Source organism: Platalea leucorodia, assembly GCF_965183815.1.
Source record: "Platalea leucorodia genome assembly, chromosome: 3".
In the NCBI taxonomy this organism is placed as follows: Eukaryota; Metazoa; Chordata; class Aves; order Pelecaniformes; family Threskiornithidae; genus Platalea; species Platalea leucorodia.
In genome coordinates, this window is record NC_138825.1 from 60,988,326 (window position 1) to 61,014,091 (window position 25,766).

General features: G+C 42.3%; 2 protein-coding genes across 2 annotated transcripts; both read right to left on the reverse strand.

Annotated features, from left to right (window-relative positions):
• Nucleotides 1-3,716: 3,716 nt before the first annotated feature.
• On the reverse strand, nucleotides 3,717-13,458 carry ZC2HC1B (zinc finger C2HC-type containing 1B; the record flags this gene model as incomplete). Its single annotated transcript, XM_082305466.1, has 7 exons — nucleotides 3,717-3,910; nucleotides 5,285-5,390; nucleotides 6,160-6,284; nucleotides 8,673-8,811; nucleotides 9,787-9,906; nucleotides 11,971-12,035; nucleotides 13,422-13,458. 7 exons carry the CDS (start codon nucleotides 13,456-13,458, stop codon nucleotides 3,717-3,719), a joined length of 786 nt encoding a protein of 261 aa, XP_082161592.1.
• An 819-nt stretch (nucleotides 13,459-14,277) lies between these two features.
• LTV1 (LTV1 ribosome biogenesis factor) lies at nucleotides 14,278-24,665 on the reverse strand. The gene is made up of 11 exons (XM_082305970.1): nucleotides 24,302-24,665; nucleotides 23,032-23,163; nucleotides 22,332-22,520; nucleotides 21,173-21,260; nucleotides 20,120-20,240; nucleotides 19,122-19,371; nucleotides 18,268-18,395; nucleotides 17,171-17,310; nucleotides 16,826-16,878; nucleotides 15,867-16,067; nucleotides 14,278-15,260 (listed from the first exon to the last, which is right to left on the reverse strand). Exons 1-11 carry the CDS (start codon nucleotides 24,302-24,304, stop codon nucleotides 15,147-15,149), a joined length of 1,419 nt encoding a protein of 472 aa, XP_082162096.1. The 5' UTR covers nucleotides 24,305-24,665; the 3' UTR covers nucleotides 14,278-15,146.
• Between the last annotated feature and the right edge of the window lie 1,101 nt (nucleotides 24,666-25,766).

Genomic DNA, 25,766 nt, shown 5'->3' on the forward strand with positions numbered 1-25,766 from the left:
GATATTAAAACATTTAAAAAGCAAACGATGATGGTGTGTACAAGTAAAACATAGAAGCAACCTTAAATGTGTAATACTGCAGCTTTAACCTTTCAGTCCATTCAAATTTCTTTTTCCAGATTCTTGACATCATAAATGTAGAGGAAGCTGATGATGTCCCATTGCAAAGGAAGGCAAGTTATTTCAAAAGGTTATGTTTGCAGAAAAAATTGTTTTGTTTTAAAATTCTTACAACTTGGGAGATACCCCCGAGTCATCTAATACTTAAAGTAGGGCTGGACTTTCTCATAGCTTTTGTTAGGGGGACTTCTGTGAGCATATTTGAGAGGCCCTCGGTAGCTGAGGCTCACGAATGCTTTGTTTCTGGGCGAACATCCGAAGAGCACAGTAGACCTGCCTGGCGTGGGCCTGAATATCGCATTTCTGAAAGAGCAATAGCAAGCAAATGGTTTTGCTGGGGGTTCAGATCACAGGCAAGGCAGCGCTAAGGGAGAGGTGTGGAGACAGCAGCACCTCCTCACCAGCTCTCCCTGGGCTTACCTGTGGTGCCCGAGAGGATGGGGCTGCAGCGGGCGGGCAGGCGTGACTGCAGGCGGTGGTGGTGGGGAAGGCAGCGAGAGCTGCGGGATGTCTGGCTGGTGGCACTGCCTTTGGCTCACGCGGGCCTGCAACAGCACCGGTGCGGGGAGCAGCGGCACCGCACGTGCCGGGGGTACGGTGGCAGGAGAAGGCAGCCCCACCGGTGGCGCGTCCTCCCTCCTCTTGGCATGGCCCCTTCCTCCTCCAAATGGGAGAGGAGGATGCGAGGGCAGAGGGGCGGCGTGGGGAAGGTGGGATAGACCACAGCGTAGCAGCTGAGACAGAGCAGAAAGATCTAACCCAGTTCAAGCGCTGACCCTCCTGGAGATCTTGGGATATTTTACTTCACGTCATTGTAGAGATAAAAATACTCTTTTTTTTTTTTTTTCTGAACACTGCTTAGAAAGCTGTAGAAGCAGAGTGATAACATGCCAACTAAACAACAAAATTATTATAATCAAGTGATACCATAAAATAGAGAAACTTAGTAAACATTTGGTCTCATAGAAAAAATGTACTCATTTTATTTAAAAAAAAAAAAAAAAAAAGCCATATAAACCTGCTGAAATATTGTTAAGGAGCTAAAATTATACTACATGAAACAAAAGACTGTGCATCCTCTATGTAAACACAACTATTTCCAGTGCTCATTTCCCATCCCCTATAAGAAACTATGTTAATTTCTTACTCCTTTGGTTTTATTTACCAGCCGTTTCTGTTGCGACTCTCCATTTTCTTAACAAATGAGTTGCTGTTAATTCCTGAGAGTGCTTCCCAGCCAGTCTGAAATAGGACGGTAGGTTCCATATATTAATGAGCGATTCATTTTTCTGCTACCAGAATTTTACACTACTCTTCTTCAATACACGGTTCCTGTCCCTATAATTATGTTTTCTGTAAGACACAGGAAAATGATCTGTGAACTCAATGGTAAACAGCTCTGCGCACAGATAAAAAAAACAGTGCGGGGGGAAACAAACGCAGTAAAACTTGCTCTAACTTTTAAGGGTTCATTTTTTTGGTTGTAAAAGAAAGCAATTGGGATAACGTCGCACAGGGTAGTCTGGTGCGGGCTTCCCCCCGCCCGTCTTCCTGGGTTGAAAAAAGGCTACGCAGCACTGCTTTAATGCGTCTGGGCTAATTTCATGCCCATTGTTTCTAAGACAGGCTAGCGATAGGAGTTCCACTTGTTTCAGTGTCATCCTCTCTGTATTTATCTAGTCACTATTAGCTACAATCTCAGTAGAGTTTAATTAAACTCTGTAATGTCTGGTATTTATTATTGCTGTGTGCAACTACTTTTCATCTTCATTTACTCTATAAACATTTAATGGGCAAGAATGTTCCTTAGGGATTTTAATTGAAAGCCTTATTGGGCTTAAACACAAAAAAACCCACCAGCCCAATATATTGCAACATTGAAAGTTTATGCAAGGTGATCCAAGGTTGGTAAGAAATCAGGTGGCCAAAAAATGAGAAGGGGATATGCCTCCACGACATCTGTCTTGCCAATCAGTTTCTAAAAGCAATTGTAGTCTTTAAGGGGAGAATGAGGTGTGGTTTTAGTTAGTCTGAACTTGAAGTGCTTTGAAGCTGATGCGCAGCTTACATAGCCATTTATCACTTTTAAGTCACTACCATTTATCATTTATTGTTTACTGGAAGATTCTATTAAATACATATACAAAATTCCAAAATGTTCATTTGTCTTGTTCAATGTATCAAAGCAAAGCATTAGGAAAAAAATCATTATATTGGATCTTCCTACATTTTCTTGAGACCATTGAATGAACCACTGGTAACATCCATCTCCTTTTAGGCAATCAGTTAATTAAATTTTGGCAACAGATATACAAATAATCACAACTTGAAAAGGGACAGCATAATAAACTTTGTAGCCTAGGGGGAAAAAAGGGGGGGGAGAGGGGGAGAGTGAATTTCAATTTGCTTATTTGCTTATTTTATTGAATGTGGTAGCTGTAGCACTTGGAGTGGAAGAGGTGCTGGACAGTGGTGTTGCTTAAGGTCTTCCATAATGCTTCAGAAGAAAACCTTAACACATCCTTGCCGACCAGCCACTCTATCTTCTGTTGCACATTTGCGGTCTGAAAGCAGTAACAAGCCATATACTTGTTATTCGCATAGAAACAGTTTTTATATTTTACTCCATTTTACCTAAGAAGATTAAACCTCCATCCCTGGGAAGGTGGTGGAGCAGCTCATCCTGGAAACCTTTTCCAGACACTTCAAGGATGAGAACATTTACTTGCACCACTCAAAGCCAGTTTCTCATGCCTGCTTTCTCAGCTAAAAAGCACTCCTGCTTTGCACTGAAACTGCTCTCTCGCTAGCCCAAAGTGCTCTGCAAAGCACCCGGCAAAGCTCAAGTTTTACAGAAAATGCAGCAGCGGTTGCCAACAGCTCAGCATCTAGAAGCTCACCCAGGCCAGTTGCTTCCACAGTTCTCAGGGACATACAGTACTCTCTCCTATGGTTTGGATGCAAGTGTGGATGTCTGTCCTGGGGATCTGCTGGAGGCACTGGGTGTCCCAAGCCTCTGTAAACTGGCTGCAACTACAACCCCAGCAATACCTGGACTCGCCAGTGTCCCTAGGGAAAGAGGTGTCTCCTCCCCAAGCCTGTCAAGCCCTGAGTTTCAGAGTTCAGTAGCTAAACCTTGAGAATGGTGATGGTATCAATAAATCCCTGTTGGTGGTCTGCAAGACCCTGCGTGATAACTGTAAGAGTTACTACACTTGACATAGTCACAGGTAATGCGGGGAGTGGAGAACACCAGATGAGACCACTGGGTACTGTCAACAGTTTTTCCTGTAGCTGGCAAAGTCAAGGCGGTAGGAAGAGCTGACGATGGCACTGCGGACTGAACACTCCCGTGCCCATTGCAGACTTCCCCGCAGTTGAAGGTGCTTCACCACTGACCAGCAGCAATCAAGGACAGCAAAACTCCACACAGAAGGACCCTGCAAAGACTTTGAATGTGAGTCTCTGCAACAGACTGTTTTGTGCACGTTACTGTTCATCCCACGGTCCAAGCACTCTTACAAGCTCATCTCCCAGGCTCAAAATACCTTGCCAGCTACAGGGAATCTGTCTTGGCCACATCCCCTGCCAGGATCTCATGCAGTCGTATGCATCTCACAGGGGTGCAAGATGCTGATTATCTGAGCCATCTCCTTGCTCAACAGCACCACAGCCACCTTAAGGAGGGGCTGGAAGGCCGCCTTGCTGCTCTGACATGGCTCTGCATGGCCCGAGATGGGAACAGCACTGACTGCACGGTCTGAAGAGCAGAAGCACCAAACATCATCGTCTGGGAATGTAAACATTGAGGAGAAGGAAGAACCTCCACACCGTCATCCTGACATAGTGATTATTGCAATGGATGCTGGCATCTTCCTCGCTCGGCCAACAGAAGCACATCACGAGAGCACAAGACCTGCTAGAGGGGTTTGCATTATCAAGCAGCAAATCCTCTCAAGATGCCTGTTATGGCAGAACACAGTCACTGCCTACTTGAGATGGAGCTGCTCCAAACCAAAGAACGTTTAACACCAAAATGAATATTCTCAGCAGCCTATACTGGGGACATGAGGAGCTCTGCAGAAGTTTTCAGTGCAACTGACTGATGGCTTCAATTAATGCAAAGAAGTTCATACTGCAAACACTGCAACAGGATATTGTACATATACAAAAGTAAACGGGTCCTTTTATGTTATAATGTTGAAATAATAAAAGAAAAATTCTTACCCAAATTTTCCTGGAGATTTTTTTCCAGTAGATACACCCAAAGATTTTCTGTTTTTCTGCAGTATTCCTGGAGAGGTCTCTGCAGATCATTTAAAAAAATTTATTGGCCATAAAAAATTATAACCTACATAAATTCAATGTAAAACCCAGAAAGGCAGGGATCAAAGACATTGATACAAAGAGCAGTATGTATTATCATTCGTGGGTTATACTACAAATAACCATTAAAATAACTTTATAAAGCATCTTCTAAACATAGACTGACTACGGGTCACGATTACCGGTAGCAATGGGTGCTAGCAAACATATTATATGGTATCCTGCTTAGAGGGAACTGTTTTAGGGATGTGGTGGTATTAATTTTAAGGCTGTATCAACAGGGGGAACATCATATGGAACAAACAACATACAAAGCTTGATGCTTCATCTAAATGGACTTAAGAAAAGTTAAAGAAGATGGAATAAATCTTAACATCGAAGATTAAAGGTTATGGAGTCCTTTATGGGACAGAAGGAACCTCACACCCAGACTGCATATTTTAGGTCTATACAGAGACATCTGTTTGAGGACCTCTAATTAAAAAGCCTAGAAGCCCCGCCTGAGAACCCACATGAAAATCTCTGTGTATACACTCGGCACAACGGATCAGGATAATGACTTGGAAAGCCATTCAATATCAACAACATCCACTTGGAAATTTTTGACCCTTCTCATTTCTAACAAGTCTTGGATGAAAATGAGTTTAGGATTTCATGTCAAGGCCTGGACTTGCAAAAAAAAAAAAAAAAAGAAAAAAAAAAAAAGTCACACTTTATTATTCTATCAGAAAACTGGATTCCAAAGCCTAAGATCTGCTTTAAAAATGCCGCTCCCTACCTCAAATACTTCAAAGTTTGTTATAAGAAAAACATAAATATGGCTAAATGAACTCCTTACCTGCCGTAGGTTTGTCTGTACTGGCACCTTCTTGTACTCTCTTCTGAAGCGGTAACACAGCAGTTGTTAAGGTTGGGGGTTTTGTCTGAGTCACTGGTTGCTTGCCCTAGTAAAAGACGACGCACAATCCACACAACTCTAGGAAGGAGCTTACGGAGCCCGGTGACAACTCCCCACATCATATTGCTGTTGAAGCAGTGCTAGGAAGGAACAGGAAAGAGGTGCACCCCCTCCCACTTGGAAGCCATTTTTCCTGCCCAAAATAGGTAAAACGGTAATAAGATTTTCAAATATCTTTAAAAAAAAAAAAAAAAAATCAGTACCCTCCTAAAGGAACTGTTTACATTTTTTTTCTGTACTAAAATAGGACCTCACTTCAAGATGCTGCCAATTAGCTCCACTTTTCTGATTCCCAAATGGGGCTTAGGCCTTTGGCCTTGTGTCTAGCAAGCAGGGGGTAAATCAGCTATACATTTGCAGGGAAGAGTAAACCTGCAAACAGCAGGGAGCCCTAATGAACAGGAAGAGCTTTCTCTGTGTAGTGCCAAAGCTGCCAGGTTTCTGCTTCCCTTCAGCTGTTGCCCTGGAATCCAACGACAGAAGCGTCTGAAGAAATTGCTGTCCAATTTTTTCATGCTATCATAATCTCTCACTTTTTGCATCAGACAAAGGGCTCCAGTTTCGGGGACCTCCTAGCTGATGCTCAGCATGTATCACATCTTAAGAATTTACTAACTTCCCTGGAGTCTTAAGTTTTATATTATGTTAATATAAAAACACCTATAAAAAGACCTATATGAGGTCTTTACTCACCATAAACTACAGTTTTGCAAATCTGCCTCCAGGACAAGACAAATGTGAGCGTGTTTGCTTACCAAAGCCTGTCTGGTGGTCTTTGCAGCAAAGGCACGGCGGGCAGCTTGTTCTTCACAAAACTTCATGTGCCTCTCTGCTGCAGCCTCATTAAACCTTCGTGAGCAGTGTGGACACTGAATATAGTCTGATCATGAGAAAGGAACAACTCGTGTCACAGTCTATACACTACAGGAGAAGAGTTGCCCTGCTTTACTGGAGCACTCAGGGTGTAGTTCAAAACCTGGCTCCATCAACAGGTGACCATGGTGAGTTCCCATGAGCTCCCAAAGTACAAACTTAGGAGAACTACAAAAACCTCCTCTAGAAAAGCACTTGGGATCCCAAAATACATGCTTACGGTATTAAACCAGCAAACAGGAATTGCTTTCAGAAATAAATCCCTGGGGATTAATAAAAGCAGATTTTATTATCTTTGTCCTATTCCCACCCCCAACCTCACAATTAACATATCTGCAGAAAAAGCAATATTTAGAAATTCCTTGAGTAGTCTAAACCAATGATTTTAAGACTGCTTTTGAAGATTGGTCATTAAGATTCTTAGCTGTTTTCACAAAATCAAAAATGTCCATTTCCTTTGGACATTGTCAAAATACTGCTTGAGAATTTGTGTGCCACCAGCTGAGGCACATCCAAGAGCCAGGTTTCTGGGTGTGAAGCAGCATTGCGAAGAACACACAGCAGTGCTTCCTAGAGTTGCTTTTGACAGTGCTATAGTCCTGATTCTGCTAAAAGCTGTTCAGCTACATTTATCACTGTAGTGAAACTACAGGCACTACTACTCATTTCAAGGAACGGCTGGTGTTCGGGGTCAATGCAGTCACATTCAGCCCTCACGCTGCCCTTGATCTCCTCAGACCCCTCCTCCCCGCCTTGTGCCTTTTACAAAAGCAGCCCAAGTGTTCTTATCCTAATATTACAGATATAGCATCTTTACAAATCATTTCACAGAATCATAGAATCATTTAAGTTGGAAAAGACCTTTAAGATCATCAAGTCCAGCCGTTAACCTAGCGCTGTCAAGTCCACCACTAAACCATGTCTCTAAGCACCACATCTGCACGTCTTTTCAATACCCCCAGGGATGGGGACTCAACCACTTCCCTGGGCTGCCTGGTTCAGTTTCAATCCAGTGATTACCCTTTTGGTGAAGAAATTGTTCCTGATATCCAATCTAAATTTCCCCTGGCGCAACTTGAGGCTGCTTCCTCTTGTCCTTGTTACTTGGGAGAAAAGACTGAGAATTTCTCCCAGTAACAGCCCAAAAAAAGGTGGCCCAAGCAGCCACCAAAAGCCAGCCCCAGACCAGTGGCGTAGGCAAAATCGTTCTGAAGACAGGAGGGGAGGACAAGACAGGGCAGATGCCTGGCCTGGCAGGGCTTGCAGGGGGACCTGGCACTTCAGGGGAGAATGGGGAGCTTTGGGTTCTATTTGGAGAAGGAAGAGAGGGAAGGGGAATATCTCTCTCTCTCCTCCCTGCAATGCATGTGCTTTCTCTCCAGTCCTGTAGTATAGGATATACATCCTCACTAGGCCCCTCAGCAACTTGTCTTTCCTAAAAAGCAGTTCTCCACAACTTTGTCCACAACTACAGCAGCTCTTGCACAGCTCGGTTTCCTCCAAGAGGGAGAAGGAAAGGGAGGGGTCTGCTCTTAAAGTCGGTAGAGTCAGACAAGAAATAACAGAGTCATTAAAGAATTTGGCAGTGGAAATTCAGAGAGGAGCTTGACCCCAATCAAGGAAGGAAGATGTGTCCTGCTGCTTACACTGCATCGCTGTCATCTAGAAGAGGAGAAAGGCTGGAATCACGGCAGCTGGTTTTGCTATCAGTCACGAATTCCTGCTCTGGAAGTGAGCCCAGAGAGCCCCCCCTTCCCTCTTCCCCTGCCTTCCTAACGCAGGCGGGACTCCACTGAGACCCTTTCCAAGATTGCTCCCATGTTTCATGAATCACCTATCATGAGAAACAGTGGCTGCATCTGCATCTCTTTGGATCTGTAACTTCTAACACGGTGAGCTCTGTGCAGAGGCCACACCTGGCATTAGTAGTGAACCAGACCCAATTTTTCTAACTGAATTCCCCTAACTACACAGGAGAAGGGGACAGTGGAAAAGCCATCGCGTGGGAGTGGGGAAGCCCGTGTGCACTACCGTTGTTTTGAATGGTGAGGGGATGTATTTCACCCTCTGCTATACCGTGGTACAGCCTGTGCCAGAACACAGGCACCTCAACTCTCCTCCCAAAGCACTGTCTAATATCAGACCCCAAACTTGCTGCCTTTAAACTTAAAAGGTACAGTTAGTTTTCTCTTCCTCCCCACCACCTCTGCATTGCGCTCCTACTCGATTTAAGCCAAGAAATACAGCTGAAAATTAGAGAGTACGGAGGGAATTAATGTTCATGTTGTGTAGTGCCGGGGGGTGCAAAGCTGAAGCCCAGCTGTGGATAATAAGAGGCCACTGCTTTACCAAAGATCAGTACAAGATCAGTAATAAGATAAAGTAGACCACAAACCTGGATTGATGCTCGGTGGGGGAGGAGGCGGAAGAGGGTGGCCCTCCTTCAGAGCTTTTGTGACTTGCTTGGCTGATCGGATAGCATTAATAAAATCCTCATGGTGCTGCCTCCAGTTAGATTTCTTCCCTGGCTGTTTCTGTAATGGAAATAAAGACAGACACAAACTGTATTTCCCCCTTGCAAGGGACAGAGAAAAATCTTAGAGTGAGGGTTCTTCCTTTTTGAGGGAAAGGAAAAAAGTTACAAACAAAAGAAATTTGCTTTTTTTGAAAGGCGTAGGAAAGCTGATTTAGCCCTTTGCCATCTATTGACAGCACCAGAAGATGGATAAAAGAACAATGCCCTCCGACAAAACGCTTTGGTTGTGGCAGACCAAAGGGCACTTAAGAGGGAATAGAAAAGACACTATGACCAATGCCTTCTCTTCTCCTTGCTTTAAGCCTTTGTGCACTTCTGTTTCTTTCCACAACTGATTTTAAAGGACATTTTACAACAGCAGTCTGCGTGGATACCAAATCAGCAGTGATTTGGCGTCTCTGGGTAAAATTATACACATGCGTGTCCATGCGTATTCCCCTCCTCCCAACAATGCATGAAAAAAAACTTGTTCCAGTAAGAGCTTAAGCCTCTTCCCCTCCAGCTCTGTAAATAAGTTCAATTTAAACACATTTTAAAATGCTTGAGTTCAATAGCAGTGAATCTCTGTAGCTTCATCTGTGGAAAATTTGGGGCTACTGACAGCTCTCACGTTCAACCCGGGGGCATTCATGTGCCAACTATCTTGGATCACGCTCTCTTTCAGATTTCAGTGATGAGGAAGCTGTCAGAGACTTGCATAGTCTTTAAAATACCTACATGAACGTTTCCTAGAAGAGCAGAGGCACGTATGTACCCAGAGTAGTCATGACACCTACTGGTTTGCCTTCTGAACGGAGAAATATTCTCAAACACTAGCAGCACAGGGAGGGAGAGGAAAGAATTTGGCACCGAGTCAAGCACATATGTGAGACTCATCCACGACATCCAGGCTTTGTCCCCGGAGGAAACAATAGCGTTACTGAATGAAAGACTTCATATGGAGATAACACACCTGCTTCAGTTTTAACTATACCTTTTGTGGGGGCTGCTTCTTTACAGTGGTGATTTCTGTTCCCTGCAGTCTCTGTTTCAAAGAGCTGAAGGGCTTGCGCTTCTTGTTGAAGACTTTCTTGCATATTGGATCATGTCTCAGCTGGGATGCAAAGAAAAACAGTCATTGAGGGGTTAAATCATGCTTTGTTAATGACGCTTCCTTACTCAGGCTTTAAAATTACTCCTATTCAGGAGCAGGGAGCTGAAGCAGTATTTATTTTGGGTTCAGTTTAACTCTTGAAGGAGTTCAGCAAAACTTTGAAAAGCTGTCCAAGTACAGCTGCAGTTTGACAGAAATAAGAAATAGAAGCCACTTCCAGTTTGTTCTGCTCAGGGACATGCCGGAGGCCAGCACAAGTAACGACTTGCAGAGAACAGCAGAGTGGGTCTGTGAACAGGAACGGTCCCGTTGGACTCTCCCCCCCCGCCACTGCTTGGTTTTCTTCCTTTCTTGGTTAGGAGGGAGAACAGACTGATCCTGTTCAAGGGGCTGATGTTTACATTATCAGTCAGTTCTCCGAGTTTAGATAAGTATTCCAGACTGGGGGCTCCCCTGACAAACCGCAGCAGCGTCCGTCCCATCAGCACTGCTGAAACAGCGACAGCCCCAGGCTGAAAGGGAGCAGCTGCTGACCGGCACACGTAACCTGGCAGCTCAGAAGGAAAACTAGGGATACCACCTGCAGCTGAAAGCACGGGGAGATCTTAGGCAGGGAGATAGCCAGCGCTGAATCTGTGGAAGAGCCACACCTTACAACAAAGGAGGTTTTAAGATTCAGAAGCGTCTCGGATTTTAGCATTGACCTCACTCTTCTGCAGCAGGATGGCCAGCCCCCTTCGTGAGGAACACTGTGAAAGCAAGGGCCAAGCTGCGTCCTTCCTCCTGTGCTGTGGATCGTACCTATTTGAGCCCACCCACAGCTGGTAAATTAAAGACTCCATTCCTATCTTCCTTTGCTTACTCCCCCTTTCCTGTTCTCAGTTATTCTTCTTGATCTTCTCATTAATTTCTCTGCACCATCCACTCTCTTCCCATATGAGTTAAGCAGCTGCCCGAGCAAGGCATTTCGGTTACAGCTCAGCTGGGCCAAGAAGCACCTCATTCTACCACAACACACATTTCTACGTTCTCACTTCCCTTTGAACTTTTCTACTCATGCGCTTCAGCTCCTTATCTCCTGTTTCTAGGCATTTCTGACAGCAAACTTGAGAGGAGGATTCCTCTGGAGGACCAAGAGGGCAGCAGATACCTGTGCCTTGCTCACCGAGGAGCACACCAGTCCTGTATCACTGGGGCACGGACAGGCATTACGGGACTTGTATCTCACGCTGGTCATAGTGACAAGAAAATTCCCGCCTCCCCCAAAACATAGATAACTGTCTTTTCAAATGATTTTGCTAGATTAAACCATCATGTTCTTCATGTGTCTCATCTGAGATATACCAAATGTGGAACTACTAACACGGGGCAGTTTCACCTGCATCGCAGCGCTCACAGTTACTCAGCTTTCAGCGTATTTTTCTTGGGATTTTGGTTTTTTTTTTCCCTAAATCAGTTTTTAGTTCTATCATGGGGCTGATCTGTGTGGAGAACCCCCACCTTGCAGAAAAACCCCGCAGCTGGGTTGTGCCAGGCGAACTGCGCAGCCACCCATTTAGTTTGTAATCCAGGGATCAGGGAGGTCAGGGGGAATCTTTTCATTCACTTCAGCAGGCTTTGGAACAGAGCCTGGTGCCTGCATTATGCTGTCAAAGGGACTACTTATCAGATGGTTTATTAGTCTATTTTTCCCAGGAAGCCTGAAATAACAAGTTCTGCCTAGAAACCTGGAACACAAAGGAAGCTTCAGGTTAGTAATTTATGTCTCACCAAGAGATAATACGTTATTTTAAATGTGATATGTAGTAAACATCTGGTTTTGGACAAGCAGGTAAATTAAGATAGTGCAAGATTGCAGATTAAGTCACAATATTTCTATGAACGTTAATTCTCTAATCAAGTTCACTAATGAAAGCAATTATTGGATCATTTGCTCTTTTAAACATGTGTTCAACCCATTTCTCTATGAGCAGCCACCTCCTTCTTCCCCAGTGCTCACCACCCCCTTCAGCTAAACGCATTGCCATTCCCATTTAAAAAAAGGAAAAAAAAGTTTTGTTTTACCAGAACGTCTTGTGCAAAATGTCTTCCACAGGTTGTACAAGGAACCAGATCTTGGCTTCGGGCAGCTGTGTAAAATTCAAACCATGCAAGAGTCTCAGTTACACAGTACAGGACGGCTCGACCGCGGCAGAGTCGGCGTTTGGTCTGAGCCCTTGCCGGAACACCATTTCGTTGTCAGAAAGGGACGTCTACAGTCATGTGCCAGGGCTCCCTTTTGCAGAACTGCCTGATTTATCCTGCCCCGTGAAGCACAAGCTCTCCTTCACTACGATGGACAGCTTTTTCTTTTCCAGACGTCTGCTCAGGTGCCTCCTTTCACAATGACGTCGCGGCTGGGCGAGGAGGTGATGGAAGAGCGCTCAAAGTCACCACTGCCTAAATTCAGGGGGGGGGGCTGGAAAGCAAGAGCAGACGATCTGCACCCAGGTTTATTCCATCTCGTTTGTAAGTCATCAGGAGGTAGCGATGCCCAGTGATGGCCCAGGGCAAACCCTCACTGTTCCAGAGAGCAGCAGGTGGCACACCAAGCGTGACACAATCCCCATTCCTAAACAGAATGTTTCCATGACGAGCCAAACAGCATTCCAAGATGATCTTACTTTGTAGATGTCCAATTTGTGGGACTTTTTTTGTTTTTAAATCAGTTATTTTTTGAAAAAACAGGTTTTTAAGTTACACGGAAAGTAGTTTTAAGCCTTTCTGACTCCAATGGCAGTCACATACTCTCGTGTCAGAGCAGGGACATTACTTGCATTGAACAAAAACAGCTTTTAGGAAAACGTGAACAATAACAAAGAGCCCTTTTCATGAGACTTGTAACCTACAGAGGGAAAGACTTCTCATTTAAGTGTTCCTTACCTGCTCTTGCTGGAACAAAAGAAATCCTTGTCTTGCTGAGCAGAAGCAGATGTGTGACTGCTTTTGTTTCTTACCTTTGCCTTTGGATTTTACCATACTCTGAGGCACGGAGTTACAGCCAGTACCCTGTTTCGTTGCTTCCAAGTGTAGAGGAACAAAGCAATTCTCTAACTTTTTTGACTCTTAGTGCTACTGCCTCTGTGCAAACGTCTTTCCACTTTTGTTCCCAGCAACGTCTTTCTGTGTGTCTGTGCTTAGTGGGCACTATTCCTTTCAAGCATCTTCCTCTGCCTCCCCCATCTCTTTTATTCCGTTCTCATCCCCTCAAGGTTTTGACTGATACAACTCTTTTTTTTTTTTTTTTAAAAAAAAAAAGGAATTTAGGTACAAGAACAGTATCACTGAATCAGCACTGAGAAGTCAGGAAAAAGGACAATTTGCCACAGAAGATTAGTTACTTTAGACACGTACAACAGCAGATGAGCTAAGGACTAGTAAAGAACGTGCGCGCTGCCTTTACTAAGAGCTTTTCCTTTTCAGTAAATCACAAAATCACGTTCCACCCAAGCCACTGAACAGCATCTGTTACTCACTTGTTCCACTTAACTCCTTTCCTGGTATCTGACTCATCTCAACATAATGGTTTCTCAAATTTCCCCTTCCGCGTTGCTGTCAGGAGTCGCGAGGACCGGGCGGTCCGTCTTCGTCACTCAAAAGCTCACACTTCAAGTTACCATGCATCAGCAACTACATAATTATCAATTATGATGCAGGCAGACCCTGCTCAAGCCTGTGAAGCACGACAACTAGTACAGTTATCAGCTAAATGAAAACCCTGAAACTTGTTCTAGTCTCACAGATGATTTCTACTGATTTGGTTAAGACAGGCTCTTCAACAATTTTAGAAAATGAAGGCTTAATCTAGATGCGAATACCATACTGACACTTCAGTTTTCTGAGCAGTGATCAAGAGACTTGTAGACTTAAATGCCTGTTTATTCCCTTCTCCCAAAACCATGCTACTTTATCAATTAAAATATATTAGAAAAGCCTTCTTCCAATAAAAACAAGTACTTTTAATTGTTTCTGTACATTAAAAGGCCTCATCAGTCCTTCTGTTAGCTTGTCTCCATCCAGTATTCACAGAACGATTTAAGGAATATTTAAGATGCTTTGAATGTACTAGCAGTCAAGCCGCTCTGCTGATGTGTTGGTTACTGTGTTCCTTACCAGTGAAGTGGGTAACTGTTCACCCAAAGGCAGAAGATTGCTCAGTCTATAGGCCTAAAGACCTAAAGCTGAAGGTTTCTTAGGAATACAGAAGGATTCAGAAGGATTGACTACCAATCCTGTTCATTTCGTTCACATGCACAGTACAGAAATTTAAGAACACACCAAGCCTAAAGATACTGGCCCTCTGCTCACCTTCAGAAAGTCTTTGCAACAATTGCAGTGGGTGATAAGTTTGTATTTCAATGAAACCAAACTGAATGCAAGACCTGAAGAATAATATTTCAGGAAAATCAAGACAACAGCTATCTGCAACATACAGTATTTTTCTAAGTATCAGCTCTTTTGTTTGCCATACTACCCAGACAGATTCCTTTCAGCAAAGCTGATTTCAATGGCAACAGTAACGGTCAGTGACTACTGCAACTGCAACACTTGTTGCGACAGATTTTATTTGCTAAGAAATGTAAAACTTGGGTTAGGTAACAGGGATGTCTAGCCACACGACAGCTTTTCAGACACCTCTGTTTACAAAAGGTTATTTTACATCTTTCATAATAGTACCCAAACAATAAATAACCAACCCAGAAAAGAACTAAAGAGTGGGTGAAAACTCCTTGACTTACAAAACTGTGCTATATCAAGGAACTGTATTTAACCATCAGTATAACAGAGAGAAGACACAAATGGATATATTGCTTTGTAAACAGAAATAAAGTAATAGAAGAATCTAATCAGATCAAATCTGTAGGATTCTGCTGATTTGTGGAATACACTCAACAAATATATATATAAAAGTCTGTCCAGTGATAGCTTGTAAGAAAAATATTTTTTTATAATTTTAATACATTTCTCCCGTAATAAAACTTTGCAACAGTTGCCATGTCACTCATGACAGAATAGACATCACTAATACATTGTTTTATGTATAACTTCTTTTCAGAAAGCATGACAAGTTACTGGTTCTTGTGACAGTAACATCTGAATAACCCCCTGTGAGCAAGGCTGGCAAAGCTATGAGTTAGCAGTTCCCTTCTCAATACAAATGAAAACTTCAGGGTGTTTCCACAATAGGTTCCTCAGTTTCATCAAGACAGCTTCAGTCCTTGAATGTTTTGTTTCAGATTGAGCAACTCTTTTTCTTGCCTTGTTTTCTCCAATTTGAAGGCTAGCTTGTTGGCTTTCTTCTCCATTCTGCGTTCCTGTGCATACAAATAATTAAAAATTTACAAAATAGGCATAACATGCAAAAAGAAACCATTCTAATTAACAGTTCTAGATAATGAAAACAGCAGCAATCTGGACAATATTATTTTTGGCACTAATTATTAGTAGTCAAATTAATACGTGTACCACCAGGATTATCATCTGTAATTAGCTGAAGCTTCTAATATGCTGGCAATTTCTGTTCCTAAATAAAACAACTAGTATGTCATTGTGGCCAATTAGATTTTCCACATTTCTTTCAGAGACTTTTCACTTTATGTGATCTGAAACATCATAACTGTTTTCCTTGCTTCCCTAGATAATAACGGAATACGAGGGCTCCTTCTGAAGTTATATATGCAACAGTCGCCACAATAACAGACCAAAATTTCTGCATAGGAAATTAGGATGACAAAATTATGAGGTTAACTTGCTTTCCAGTAGATTTTTCTTTAAATAAGCAATAATTAGTCCTGTGAGACCAGCAAGTTTTTCCCATTAATTTTCAGACACAAGAACAAATGAACTTTAAAAAAAGGTCGTAAGACAGAATTCAGATAACATAACATGGTTTTGCAGGGTTTTATTTAAAATAGGAGTACCTTTCGCTCCTCTTTTATTGCCTGTTTTCTAGCTTTGCGATCCTCTTTGCTCTCATCTTTGGGACGGGGCTGTGTTGATACTCTTGGCAGGTCACTGTCATTAATCATTTGCATGCGTTCAATCTGCTTAGCAGTAAGACCTTTCTGAGGCAAGACATGTAGGGGAATTCCAGTCTTCTGGGAAATTTTTATTGGTTTGGGCTAAAATAAAGAGCGCGTATGTATTAGTAGTCCCTAGCTTTCTCTCCAAGAAGTGCACATCACACTGCCTTATCAGTATAAAAACATTAGATTCAGATTTAAGAGTAATAAACATGTTTCCTCATACTGTTTTCTTCCTTCAGAAAAATGCACATTAATCCCAAAGTAAGAAATCAAACACACCTGTAAGCAGAACCTGGCCTCCCAGAATAAGAAAAAGTTTCTCCCTTTTATTTAAATATTACTGAAAAAAAAGAACTTCAGTAGGCACTTAATATTCCTTTATAAGCTTTCAAGAAAAAGGTTTCCTTTCAAAATCTCACACATCTGGAACATCAAGCTGTGCTCTAATGATTGGGAACGTCTGGAAGGCCAAAGAGCTAGAATAAATTGTTTCAAACTGCAGAAGGGAAATACAAGCCTATTTTCAAGGCAAAAAAACTACTATGTGGCTATGAGACACAGATTACACAAAGGTATATCAACATAACAAGTAAGTTCATTCCTTGCTCTCTACATTTCTGCCTAGCTGTTACAGAAATTTTGAACTTACTTAATTTTCCTTCTAACAGAAAAAAATATACCCAAACCCTTCTTCAGTGAAGAAGTAATACCAGAGGCTAACACCCTCCCCAACCCTCTTTTCTGCTCCCTCCTTCTTTTAAAAACAGATATCCATTGAGAAAAAAAAAAAAATCACTTTTGTCTCAAATTTTGCCAAGCCAGGTTGTTACTCAGAATAAGTTTAATGATTTTACCTTTGATGGCTCCTTAATAAGTGTTGGGTGATTATATAAGTTTGAATATGTACCTAGGTCACAAAGAGAAAAAAAAAAAAAAAAAAAAGGTAGTGAAGAAAGGTTTGCAAGGAGAAATTATGTAACTTTATTATGAATTGTGCTACTATTTAGTCTTTGAAGATATAAAATTGCAAGAATTAAGTGATCCACACAAAAGCAGTAGTTGTATCTAGCAAGAATTCCTGCTGTTGTGCTTCAGAAGCATAAACCATTTTACCTAAAGCACTGCTAGAAAGGTTCTGAGATCACCTATCAATTACTTTGAAATCCTAGGAACAAACAAGGGAACTCCAAAATACTTACTCAAAATGGATTCGCAATCCCACTTTTCTTTTGGTTCCTCAATAACTACAGCTACTATTTCTTCCTTTTCTTCCTCGCTTTCTTCATTCACAGGAGAGTCTAAATCTTCGCAGGGTTCAAGAGCATCCAATTTCACACAACTTTCAAGTCCAGAGAAGAAAAAAATAAGGTTTATCTTTTCTTGAAAATGTCTAATTATGTAAATCCAGTCTCCCCTCAGCAAAACCCCAAACCAAAGAAAGCTATTCCTAATGAAAATTGCAGCAAAAATAAGTTTCCTTAAGTAAGCATCCCCAAAATAAACCAAAACATTAGGACAAGAGACACAGTCGACAAAAAGTATTTCTGCATTTCAAAATGATGTGGCACACAAAATTTCTGACTGGAGGGCAGGAAGAGAAGAGGGTATACTTTTTAGTCTGTAAGTAAGGCAGCTCTTGGGGTGTTTCTGTAGTCCAGTGCTGACCAGTCACCTTTCACTACAAGGGGCACATCACCATCAGGAAACACAAGACTAGTGTGAGAACACCTAGCCATTTAACTTTGGGATAACATCACCTGCTTTAAGACAAAGGGAATATACTGTGGAAATGCAGTCTTACATTGACACAGGTTGCTTTATAAGCACTGATTGTCGCAGTGCTCCAAACAGCGGTACCCGTGCAACAGCTGCCTGTGACTTTATTATCATGTAACTAGGTGTTCACTGGAATCAGCAGCGTACCGGCGGGACAGAATACACTTGGCTACAGAGTCTGTTAAAAATAAAAGTAAAGGTATAAGGAGGAAGGTAAGTTACACTAAAAAGGGAAAGGAAGAATGCCTCTAGATACTACTTACACTAAATTCAATACAACTATACAAAAGGAACATAATCTCACATAAACCAACAAAATGCCTCCACTTAATTTTATCATCTTATAAGCTAAGGCTGACATTCAGCGACATAAAAAAATGGTTAATGCTCACATGCAGCTGCTTTTATTGCGGGATGTAAACTTTGAGTAGACGAACTAGAAACAACATACCCAAACTTTCAATATAAACATGGGATTACATAACTACTTATGTGAAGCAGTACTTCTGGGAATACGTACTTCTTTGCTTTCTCTTTGTAGTAATCATTCAGGACTTCCTGCAACCGAGCATTGTCCGTGTTAATATAGCCTTCTAACTCCACATTATCCAAGGCTCCGATTTCATCTTCATCAAACTGTTCAAAAAACTAAAATAAAGAAGTGGGTATCTGTAATTAGATCGCATTTGTCGTGCAACTTCTTGACAGCTTAAAGACCTACACATTTCTTTCTGTTGGCCCCTTTTTCCTCTCCCCTCTCATTTGCTGAACAACTGCCAAACACACCGGCAGCAGGATTTCCTCCTTACTGTCAGTATTCTTTCAGAATGGGAGTCACAAAGTTATCTTTTAATAATATATAAATCAGCTTCTGGAAAATGTTTCTTATTCTGATGCATTATTTCAATGTGCACATTAAAAAGCCTGTCACTGCTCAGGACAAAAGTTACACCATATTTCCACTGCTCTGACGTCATTTCATGAATGTATCCTTGGCACAGTGGGGAGAAAGGGTGAAAGAAGTGAGTCTTTACCAGGCACTTGTACATGATTTGCTGTGTTGAACTGAGCCTCTCGGACAAAAGCGTAACACCAACTATGAATGCTCGTTATAGTGACTGGAATAATTTTAACTATATCAGTGTTAGGCCTTTTAAGAGCAATTAACACTATAACCTATGCAATACAAGCCACTTAGTGCACACAATATTAAATGCGGAATATGTGCAAAGAACAGCCGTTTGATGCCCTGACTACTGAAGGCAGTTACAAATTTGCACAGCTGTACAGGACACCACTTCATGAGATGAATCAAAAGACAAAGAAGCATTTAACATCCTTATATTGAACAGTTACATTCTTTAGCTGCCTCACCTTCTCAAATCTATCATCCAACAGGGTTAACTGCTCATTCCTTCTCATTACTGAAGATGTCATAGAATATTCTGTGAAACGACTCCTGGTTTCTTCTTGCATAAAAAGAAATTCTTTTGGCTGTCCGTTAACCCCATCATCTGATAAAGGACCTTCCGAATCATAGTCTCTATCATTACTGCAACTATCCTTTTCATCACTATCATCCTCCACATCTTCCCATTCTTCTTCATCCTCAGCATCTGATCCCCTGAACAGAAGTATAAAACAGGTTTAGAATAATACACAGACCTTTCCACAGCTCTGACCAATGTTGCGTTATCTGAAACAATTTGCCAAGAATAGATTTAAATCTTGAGAGGCAAAGATAAAAAGTGATTATTTTCAAGCCAGTAACAGAAAAACAAATTTAGCAGTAACAGTGTTGCCAAAGTCAGCACAATACTACTTTTGTTTGAAAGCTGAAAACATTTCTGATAGCTGTTGGACCACATGTCTGTGCACTGAGAGTGAGGTTACGTTTACATTCAGCTATACATGTCAAAGTGGAAAACGAAAAATACTAGCTGCATTCTTGAATATTAAAACTAGCAAAATTTCTCATTGTTCATAGAATGATACCAAAACCTAAAGAAATAATATGCAGTGGGGTACCACATGAAGTATTTGTAAAGGTTCTGGAAACACCCGTTAGCCTTCATCAATATTATTACTGACATATTTTAAATGTGATAGATGGTAACGTTTTAAACAGTTCAAGAATCCTATTATTCCATACATTGCACCTGTAAACAAACGAAACCCATCTCTTGAATAACACATGAAAACTTGATTTTGTAAGCTACCACCCGTATAATATAATACTTTTTTCCTTTAACACACCTAAGTATTCAATTTGAAATCTGAAACCATTCTTGCTTCCTACAACAACACATGAAAGAATAAATAGCATCATTGCTATTTACGTACGACAAACAGATCGACAAAGCTCTATGTACCCTTTCTGTAGTTCATTTGCTTGTAGAACAAAATCATCTTCCAGGATATTTTCTGGATTGTCAAAGTCAAAATCATCATCAAGAGCTGCAACAATATCAGGGTCAAAATCTAGCCGTGGTCCTAGAAAGTGAAAAAACCACCAAAACATAAATATCTAAGTTTCTCTGACATTACAAAGCTACTTTCCAGGATAAAAACCAATCCAACTAGACTGTTAATTTGCACTAAGGAAAGATTAAACCTAAGAATCACAAAATTCCTCAATAATATTTGTAGATTTGATACAAGCCAGGGCAAGTCACCAGCCTCTTGTCAATTTTCCTCATCCAGAAAAGAACATTCTCCAGAGGTCTTAAGCTTCCATAAATGTATTTTAATATATTTTACTTAGAATATCGAAGAAGAAAAAAATACCCAAGTTAAAGTACTGTATGATCAACTGCCAACCCTAGCGCCCATCCCCTAAAATTCCCTGCATTACAAAAGGTCAGAAAGAGTTTCTCTACTGCAATTAACAGAAGTGTCTTTAGCATCCTTCTGTCAGGACATCGAGAACTACCACAATTACTTCCTGTTATAAAATATTAAGATAGCTGTAAAGTGAATGTTCAGTGCAAGTATGGATACATAACAAAAGCGTACTTACAGCCTGTAACACTGAAATAATACTAATGAAGGAAAGTAAACATCACTCAGCATTTGAAAAGGAGAGAAATTTTGAGAGTGAAAATCCAGTTCCAGACTTGGATTCAAACAGAGTAATAAATCAATAGTATTATCTACAGTTTTCCCCTGTTATTAGTTTATATTTGCTACACGATAGTAAGAGCTCAGGGACTGCACCCCCCCACGCAAAGCTAAAAAGCTGCTAATTGTGAATCACAGAGACGGGTCTCAAATTGAAACATAGGTCTCATATACATAATTCTTCATCTCTGCTATTGAGCCTGTTCTAAATGAAAACTAACATGACACTGTAATCGAAGCCATAATTATCATTTAGTACCCAGATGGCAACTCATGTTACAGAAGGGTAAAAGATTTAATGATACCTGACACAGGAGCAGCTTTATTTAACAAGCCCACATCCTCTTCAAACTCTGTGGCAAATACTGAGGAAGGCAACTTAATAGATAGAGCCTCAGAAAAAGAAACAAAAAACCAACATCACAATATATTTGTTCTCAGTTGAGCTCACATTAACAGAAATGTGCAGATAATCATGTGACTAAAAGAAACTCTGTGAGTGCTACTTAACTATTAAAGACAAGCACTGCTTTATTGGTGGTAAATTTTCACAGTTATGCAATGAAAGCTAAAGTGTTAGCAGCGTTAATTCTCATGTTAATATTCTCCAGGTATAGAGACAGTATTTTTGTATCTCTGAGGCTTTTTAGAGAATGGTTGTACAGCAAGCACAATGAAACTTGTAATTTTTTTTTGTTTTGGAGAACACTAACACACATTTGAAATTAACCCTTTATTGAAAGGCTTATTAAAAGCTTACTAACGTGCACATCTAAAATAACTTTAAATCTTATGTAGAATCACCAAACTGTACCTGAAAGGTATTTCTGACCAAGAACACTGGTTTCGACTACAATTACAGTATTTTGTTAAACCAAACTCCCTCATTAAAAGTGACTGACTGGCAACTACATACTTCATTGCTTGAAATTACTTATTGATTTTCCACTCCAGTATGATCTAGCATCATGAAATTCCACAAATTACACCAGCAATTGAAAAGTTTGTTTTTATTGCCTCTGAGTTCTGTTACATTCCACTTTAAAAACATGGTGTAGCAGTAATACAACCTGGTATATTCATAACTCCCAGAGCATTCAAAAGTTCTAAAAATCTTAAAAACAAATGCCAACCCCAGAAAAACACATGACTTGTTCAAACAAATACCTTTGTAAGCCATCTCTGTCAAGAAAAGCTTCTCATGGGTACACAAAGTGTTTTAACACTGTGCTAGTAAAATACTGTTCATCAATAAACTTTGTCTTGTCAACTTTTCTTCATATTTGTAGGAAAGTCTGACTGTGGGTCAAAAGGATCCTATATATATATATATGTGTCTATATATGTATAGACACAGACAGATCACAATCACGATAACACTTGTTGAATATGGTTTATGTGTCTACAGGATGCCAAACTCCCGAAGAACAGCATAAGATTATTATTAGCAAAAATAGTACTTACTGAAACTCGCTGAATTTCATCTTCTATGTGTCCCTCACTTGTGACGACAATTCTGCTTTGCTGTCCACGCACAGAAGGGACAAGCTCAGAGGGACCAGAAGCTTCTTTTAGATGCTGCAAATAGTCATAGTCATCATCAAAGAAGACTCCATATTTCCGCTGCTCTTCCCTCCTTTGCTCCTCATGCCCCTTGGAATTGTAAAAAGAAAAACATTTAGTTACTTAAGTCCATTTAAAACTTATTAGCAAAAAGAAAAGTAACACATCTATTGAGAATGCCTGAATTCTGAAGTCTTTGTCCTCTCTCCACTCAATACCCTAATGCACAGCCAATTAGAACACTGTAACCGTCTGGTTCAGTGTTTGGGTGCTGCCTGATCAGGACCTTAAACAACTTCTTCCACAAGCAGCATGACTAACACAGCCTGTTTTTTTCAGGGTGGGTCAGGCAATCTTTGTTGTTGGTTTTTTTAATACGTTTATATCCCTAATGCCAGTTAGTCATCCTTCAACCCATCAGGTAGTAACTCACAACTATCAAATTCCCTACAACATCCCCTTCTTTTTAATAAGCTGAAAAATAAGCTAAAAACTACATTCTCTCAGGCTATGTTTTTGAATTGTACGATTGCATATCCACTTTTCTTCCCTGCAGCATTTCTTAACTGAATGAACCTCAATATTAAAAGCAAGTATTTACTTTCTGTGTAGGCAGCAGAACTCTCTGGGGTGCAGTATCATCAGCAGCAAGTGGATCCCTCTGACTTCTGTGCACCAAGTGAAACGTTACTGCTTTCTTCTTCTCTATGAAGGGTTTCTTTTTCTTGTGAGGCTGCAAAAGGACATTTGGTTAATCATTAATAAAAAATGAAATACTTAATGTACCTAAAAAGAATCTTTTGCCTGGAGCGTGCTACTGTGTTCCTTTTAAGGCACTGTCTTATAAACACATACTTAGAGACCAAGCAAAAAGAGACTAGTGGTAGCTTAACTCTTCTCACCACATGCACAACAGCCATTTCATATTTTCTAATAGCATATGCAGCTGTATTCAGCTGCAAAATGGCAATACATTTGTACAATAAATATTTTATTCTAGCATATGCACATTAACACGTAGTCCTAGAAAGGAACTTTTAAGTAACTACTTTCTAAACACCGGGTCAAATCTGAAACAAACTTCATCCAAGAAACACAGGAAACTGACATAAGGGAATTCATCTAGATACACCGAGCTTCTTGAAAATTGCTTAGACAGCTGTTCCTACACCAGTAATTCAGCATCAACCATGAAAACTATGGCCTGCACCATTACACAGACATAGCTCTAACATCAAAAACATACCTACGTTCTGGATCAACAAAAATCTGAAGTATTCTTCACTGGGTGAAAGCCTTCTCTACGAGTTAGCACATCTGACTTGGGGAAATACTTTTATCAAAATTTCCAGCTTTACTTAGCTACCAAAACGTGTTAATAGCAGATATATGCAACTTGGAAACTACGCTAGGGATCTAACCTATCTTCCCTACCTGGTACCTTTAAGCACACAACATTACACACCATGTCACGTCAAAGTTCAGAGCGCAGCAACTGTCACCATGAGCTTTGAGGTAAAAACCCCAAACTGCGCTTTAAGATCTTATGCTTGGAGCAACGATAAAAGAAAACACAGTAAGGGTTTGGAAGCGGGCAGCGTGCTACCCCCGCGAACAAACTTGCTGGTGACCGACGGCAGGCCGCCCCTCAGCGCCGCTTCTCCCCCGCCGCCGCCGCCGGCCTCCTCCCGGGCCCGCCTCCCCCTCGCCGCCGCCGCCACCTCCCGCTCCCCGTCGCGGGGCCGGGCCGGGGGAAAAGCCGCCGCACAGCCCAGCAAGCAGAGCGGTCCCTGTGCCGCGGCTCCCCGCCAGAGCGCCCCATTCCCAAGGCTGGGGGAGAGCGCCCTGCCCGCCCCCCCGCCCCTCCTCACCATGGCGCCAGGGCAGGCCGGGCAGCGCGCGCTGCCCGCCGGCGAGGGGAGCCGCTACGGCCGCTGCCGACACCCCCGGCCCCGCTCGCTCGCACGCGGGCCGGCCCTCAGCACCCCCGAGCGGCGGCCTCCATCTTGGGATAAACCAGTGACCCAGCGGGGGGAAGACGGTAGGCTGCCACGCTGGACGGTTTCGTTTTTTCCCCAGTAACAACAACAACGACGAGAGTTTTCTCAGACTTAAATAGCACTTGAATAAAAGAGAGGCTCCGTGAACGCAAGCAGGGTACTTCCCCCCCCCCCGTTTACAGACATATTTTCCTCCTTTCCCCCCCGAACAAGCGGAGGATGGTTCCGCTCGCCAGCGGGCCGCAGCGGCAGAACACCTGGGAGCGGGCCAAAGGGCAGGGCGCGTGCGCAGTGGCCGCGCTGTCCCTCGCAGAAAGGGGCGGGGCTCGCTGACAGAGGGGCGTGGCTTACGGTCTCGGGGCTCCGCCCCCTGCTCCCGCTGCCCGGGGCGGCCGTTAGGGGCGGGGCGGGGCGGGGCGGGGCGGGCGCGCGGCGGGCGGGCCGTGGTGCGCCCCGGTGTCCGGTCGCTCCGGAGGCCGGCGCGAAGCCCCGCCCCGGGCTCCCCACAAAGAGAAAATCGCGCTGGGCGCTCAGGCGCTGCGATAAAGGACAACGAGGTTGTATGAAGAGCCCGTGTGAGGGAGGAGGCCCAGCAGCACCCGCCCGCCGGCCCCGCGGGAAGGGCCGCTTCAGCCAGCCCTGCCGCTGGGGTCTCTGGCGCCCACCTTTGCAGCCCGGCCTGCACAAGCTCAGGCCCAGGCTGAGTTTGAAAGCTCAGGCGTAAATAATCCGTATTCATCTTAACAGCGCTTTGCCGTGTATGACTTCTTATTTCTCGTGATGCGACACTCTAGCTGTATGAATGATACCTACGCCGTGTAGCATGCCTGTGCACAAACACACGGACACATGCTCCTTGCTAAGAAGAAAACAAATATATGCTTGGTATTTCAGGAATATGAGGTAAAACTGTTTCGTTAGATTTCAAAAAGAAAATGTAAAACACAGAAGGCAGCAGTTTCTCCCATGTGCACATACACAATTAAAACAATAACAACTACGGAAAGGTTGTTACTGAAAATTAAGAAAGAATTATCCACATATTACGTGTGTATGTACGTGGCTAAATACATATGTATATGCATAGCTTAAAATACTAGCTTTAGTCATATTTGAGTGGATTTCATTGCTTTTCAGTAGGTGTCACTAAAGCTCCAAAAGAGCCCAGATTTTCGTTCTTCTGGCTATTGTTTTCTGAAGTCTGGCATCTTTGCCATCAAGTTTCATCACGTCACTCTCATGCAAGTGCACAAACTAATCTGATCTGCACCATCAGTTGAAATGACCCCTGTACTCAGAGGATTCCAATTACCCCTGCCTACATCCACGCAAAGGT